The 6,022-nt window shown below is 45.9% G+C and overlaps 1 protein-coding gene across 1 annotated transcript; it reads right to left on the bottom strand.

Annotated features, from left to right (window-relative positions):
* Window positions 1-3,838: 3,838 nt before the first annotated feature.
* LOC116501694 (very low-density lipoprotein receptor-like) lies at window positions 3,839-5,054 on the bottom strand (the record flags this gene model as incomplete). The annotated part of the gene is given in 1 exon segment (XM_032207272.1): window positions 3,839-5,054. A coding segment is annotated over 1 exon segment (1,206 nt), but the record flags the coding sequence as incomplete, so codon positions are not given.
* Between the last annotated feature and the right edge of the window lie 968 nt (window positions 5,055-6,022).

Below are 6,022 nucleotides of genomic sequence, written 5' to 3' on the forward strand. Positions count from 1 at the left end.
TCATCATATTATTATTATTATTATTATTATTTTGTCTTATTAAACTGTCTTTATCTCAACTCACAGGCTTCACTTTCCATTTCTCTCCCCCGTCCCAGAGAGGGAGGGGGAGGGTGAGCGAACAGCTGCGTGGTGTTTAGCTGCCGGCCAGGTTAAACCACGACACATCTTTTACCCTAACATAATAATTCTGTGAAGGCATTAATGCTTGATTTAGAACTGAATACGTTGCCCCATATCAATAAGAAATTTCACTTCCATTCCTCCCCTAGCTTCATTATAACCAGCGGAGGTACTAGGGTAGATTCCCCAGGTCCCTGTTATTCCTGTTGAAATCAGGGGTCTATTATCCTAGGAAAAGGCTAGTCAATTTGTCCTCCGAAGCCAGGTCCAAACCGTTTTGTTTTATTTATTTATTTATTTATTTATTTATTTATTTTCATTACATTTCAGAGTTGGTCCAAAAATTCCATAGGGGTTTCTTTTAGACCTTGTTGGAAGCATATTCTCAATTCCCATTTCATCCAGATTTTAGTATTTACTTAACCGTTCATAATTTTCAGGATGATTCGGGTCTTAGTGGGGGTCGGTCAGGGGAATGCAATTGTCCACAGTTCCCTGAGCGGTCCCATCGGCAATCTGAGCTCGCACATGAACTCAGGTTGTTTTAAGAGTTAACTGGTTTTCTGTTTCTGTGACAACTCTCTCGGACCCATCATGGTCCCTTTGCCCTAAAGGGCTAACACCCATGATTTTAAGATCTCTGCCTCGGGCAGAGGCAGAACTATTATCATTCCTACATCCTCTTTCCCTGCTCATTCAACTTCAAACACCTTTAACACTTTCAACAACCCTTTTAACACTTCCTTTATCTTTCTCCAGCCTGTACTTCTCTAATGCCATCATCAAAGGCTCAGTCAGGGGCCAACTTAATTCTGTACCTTTTCCCACCAAGATGCTGAAACATCAGTATACAACATTTCATCCTGTTCTGCTTCTCAAAAAACAACATTAACTGTAGCAAAATATTATAGTTTAAAGTTCCATTTAGGGGCCACTTTTCTCCACATTCCAGCTTATAAAGCGGCCACCACTGATTACGATATTTTATCAATGTTTTCCTGTTCACACTTCCACCGGCAGATCCTCCGATATCCTTCCAGTGACTTAAAACACATCCTAACACACTTTTCTTTAAAATTTCACTGCTTGTTTGCCCCCCCATTTTCCAGTTTACACTTTCAGAATACACATGTTACTTACAAAAGCATATCACAAAACGTATCACTCACAAAAATACAGGCACGCAATATCTTTCAGTAGCAATGTCACAAAATTACTATTACCAGCAATATTGCCAAAATCACAATAACAATAGTCAGAGTCAAATTCCACATGCGATAAGTCAGAAAACCAAACTGTGTAACACCGTAACGATATCTCTCTTATAACAATGCCACGAACCTACTATTACCACCAGAAAAATAGCCAAAATCACAGTAACAATAACCAAAGTTAAATACCATACTCCATGAGTCAGAAAACCGAAATAGACAACACAATTCCAGATGGACCTTTGTTGCGAAGCACGGACGAAAGCACGACAGACACCAGCAGAGTCAGATCATGCTTCACCATTTTATTGCCCGAATAGTCCAACTTTTATAGTGAATTTTACAGGGGTGGACAGTGTTTCACACAAGATTATTGGTCAAAAGCACTCAGACAAACCGTTAAGAAAATAACACCACCTGCAAGAAAAGAACCCCCCTTTTGATTAGAAGTTAGGAAAACAACCCCCTTTGTGCTTAACGGCCACGTAGGCCTAGTCCTTGAGGCCAGCTGCTGATAACAATATTTTCTGAGTTCCTTAATTGGGTGATGTGGGAGTCATTGCCGTGGGAGCTTCTCACAGTTACTCTGGCAGCCTGGTTTGCTCAGCTACAGCAGGCCCTGAGATTTCTAAGGCCTACCCTGGTTGCTTAAAGCAAGCTTAGATCGAACAATTATGCCAATTCCCAACAATTCCCCCGTTTTCTTTTAGTACAGGCAGTACTTGGTTTTACAGTAGGTGTCAAATACATAACATAACACAACTATATAACTTAATCCTAATAACACTACAATTACTGTAAGCACTTAATGGTAACACAATCTAATAGTAACACACTTAAACCTAATCACTTGATGGTGATCAAAGGGTGTCACAGCCCACGTCATTGTCAGAATGATTATCAGGAACCTCTTCATGGTCGTCTTCAGCGTGTGCAGATTCTAAAACTGCTTCAGTCCACTTTGCAGTGATCCACTGGGTACCTGTTCCCGGCACCACTTCAAAATCCCTATAACATTTTGCAAGTAACCCTTTAACCACATTTAACATAATACTATGTGTAATGATGATTGACACCACAATGAACAGAATCCTTAATCCCCCTTTGACTAATCCCAGTAACCATCTATGCATTGTTTCAAACAAATCAGTGAACCATTGATTGAAAGGATTGATACCATATTGACTCTTTCTCATGTGCTCTTTCAGGAAAGTAATGAATTTGTGAGTTGAAAAGGTCTAAACAGTACATTCCCTTAAATTTCTCCAAGTGGCTACTTCAAACAATGACTCCGTACTAGTGAAACTTGATTTTGCTCGACCGATCGCAACTCGTTCTGCTAGTTGCTTACAATTGATTCCCCGTTTTTTCTAAAAAGCGCTGTAATAAATCCATTTCTCTATAATTTTTTGCCGGCACCAATTTCCTATGCTTTTGGCTTGCACTATGGCAATATCCCAGAATCCTGCACTATGGCAATAATAACCTGTACTATGGCAATATCCCGGAATCCTGCACTATGGCAATGATAACCTGTACTAGGGCCATATTCCGGAATCCTGCACTATGGCAATAACCTGCACTAAGGCAATAACCTGCACTGTGGCAAACCTGCACTAAGGCAATAACCTGCACTATGGCAAACCTGCACTAAGGCAATAACCTGCACTGTGGCAAAAGCGCGCTCTCATTCACACAGTACACAGCACAATCACACATACAGAGCACAATCGCACACCCAGAGGCCTCTGGCACATCTCACTCTCAATCATACCACAAGAACATAATTTAGAATGATAAGCAAACAAACAAGTATTTTCTCTCATTGTGTTCCTCGTGAAATGACTTGCAACACTTTGTTTTAAAACCTTACTCTTACACAAATACTTTCAACACAAAATACCTGGACATTTAAGAATAACACACACAATTATTAACACTCCAGTTAGTATCCCTCCAGCAGCTGAAAACATACTGTTTGTCTGCAGCTTCAGGAGATCTTTGTCTGCTCCTGCGGTGAGCAGCTGAGAGTGGAGTCCCCTCCGAACAAAACGCTCAGGGTGCACCTAGGGGCGTCCACACCACAGCCGATCCCCACAGCCAAGCAGTTGTTACGTGCGGCTGCAGATGCCACTCCAGGCACTAAAATTGCCAATGCCGCTCTAGCTGCAACCCCACACAATTCAACATTATCATTGCAATCCGGTGCAAGCAATGCCCATTTATGTCTGGTGATCTCACGCAACTGTAACAAGCTAGGAGCAAATACAATGAGTTTATCTAAGTAACATGGACATCTGATAGCATTTGCAGCAATACCTTGCCAGGCCCTATCACCACAAATCAGAAAAGCATCAGGAGGTAAGGCCAAAGCTGTACAATTGTTCCAAACACTGTAGTTGTTACCGCTTGTCTCCATGCTATAAACCCCTAAACCCTGCTTAGCAGTGTCATTGTAATCACAGGTGTTATTTGTATTTCTGTACCCTGTATGGCCCTTTCCAGGTTCCTGTAGCAGGATCCATCTGATAGCCATGGCTACATTCACATTTGTAGCCACCTTTCAGGTTGATACAGATTTGACTACAGCTACCAGGGTTTTGGCATTCATCAATGTCTCCACAGTTTCTCTTGTCTACAAACTCAAACCCAGCTGGACAGTCACATTCATTTATGATGCATTCCTTCAGGGGCTCATCACCCCAGTCCTTGCAGTCTCTCTGCTGGTTACACACTTTATTGATATCTATGCATTCTCCACTTCTGCACTTGAATTTGCCAGGTCCAGAGCACTGAATAACATTGTTACAGTTTGCTTCATCAGTGCCATCCAGACAGTCTCTCACACCACTGCACTGCCTACTCCCATGGACACAGTTCCCATCTTCACATCTGAAATGGTCTGGCCTGCAGGTCCGAGAAGGGCAGTTAATTTCATCACTTCCATCCTTGCAATCAGGATCTCCATCACATCACCACTTCTTGTGGATACATTCACCTGAGCCGCACTGCACCTCACTCGTAGAACACTTCACTGGAGGTGCAGGCTGGCGGCCACACTGCTCCAAAGATTCATCCGAGTGGTCGGAGCAGTCAGCATCATCAACACACACCCAGCTGATAGGGATGCAGGTAGAACTCTTGCACTGAAACTCACGAACACCACAGGTAGGAGGTGCACACTCCAGCTCATCGCTACCATCACTGCAGTCATCTTGAACATTGCAGACAAAGCTTTTGGAAATACATTGCCCACTACTGCATGTGAATTCTGCTGCACTACAAGTCACAATGCCACAATTCTCTTCATCTTCTCCACTGTCGCAGTCCTTTTCACCATCACATTTCCAGGACACTGGGATACACTGGGTTGACTGAGGACCACAGCTGATTTCATTTACCCGGCATGTTCTCATATGACACAGCTCAGCACTCTCATCAGACCCATTTTCACAGTCCGGATCCCCATCACACTGCCATCTATTTGGCACACACCGACCACTGTTGCACACAAAGTCAGATTCAGCACACGTCTTCTTCACACAAGCACTCTCATCACTGCCATCTAAGCAGTCTTCACATTTTGCTCTAGCACCGTCGGCAGCAGTGCACAGGCCGGCGAGGGTGAGCAGCAGGCAGAGTGCCCCGCAGCGCGGCAGCACCCACCGCCGCCCTGCACCTGTGTCACTTATACTGCTCCTATTACCCATGCTGTTAGTGTCAGTGGCATCCTCCTGGCACCGTTTCCGTCTTTGTCGCCCCTTACTCTCCCCCTTTTCTTTTTGCCACTGACCATTCACCACAAATGGATGAGACACATGATTACTAGTTAGGAAAGAGAGTGTAACGTCTGCTATACGGCTGCAGGCCGTGCCAGCTGCAACCCTAGAAGCTGTTTGTGAACGAGCCTGACTGACGGTGGTCATTTGGCGGTGTAATCTGCGTCTCTGCTCTCCTGCCCTGCAATAGAGCTAAATCGTCATTAATAGTCTGTAGAATGTGGCAACCCCACGGAATGTTATCCAGAAACATAGTTATAACACCGATCTGGGGACGAATAGTCTTTTTTGCATTGCAAGGTAAACCTCTTAGAAAAGGAATGCTAGAGAGAAGCAGCACAGCCGCTGCTGCCTCCATGGTTACGTCAGACAGGCTGCAGGGTCCTGATGTCCGTCCCTCTGCTCTGTGCCGACTCGCCACACGGTGAGAGTCGACTACCGTTGTCCACTGACGCCTCTGGTCTCCCGTAGCAACTCCATCTCGGATGTCCCGCATCGCACCGCGATTATTTCAATGTCCCGCGTTTTCCGCGGCTCCTTTTCCCGCGTCCCTGCGCGGTTCCGTTTCCCGCGCTTCCCCGCGGATCTTTTCCCACGCTCCCCACGGTTTCCTTTCCCCGTGTCTTACCGTGAGTCCTTTGTACAGTGTTTGCGGCTCGGTGTCTGGTCAGGTGCAGCGCCGGTCCGATGTCCGCTCCGATGTCCACTCCGATGTCCCGCGCCGCTCCGATGTCTCAGTCTCGGCGCTGTGATGTCGCGGCGCCGCTGGTCCCCGGCGGCACTGGTCCCGGCGCCGCGCCGATGTCCCGGCGCCCGGCGCCGCTGGTCCCAACGCCGCTGCTCTCCTGCTCTACCTGCGTTCGGATGTGCCGGCGCCGCTGGTGTCCCGCTGCGCTGGTGTCCCGCTGC

This window comes from Aythya fuligula, unplaced genomic scaffold (assembly GCF_009819795.1).
Source record: "Aythya fuligula isolate bAytFul2 unplaced genomic scaffold, bAytFul2.pri scaffold_69_arrow_ctg1, whole genome shotgun sequence".
Lineage (NCBI taxonomy): Eukaryota > Metazoa > Chordata > Aves > Anseriformes > Anatidae > Aythya > Aythya fuligula.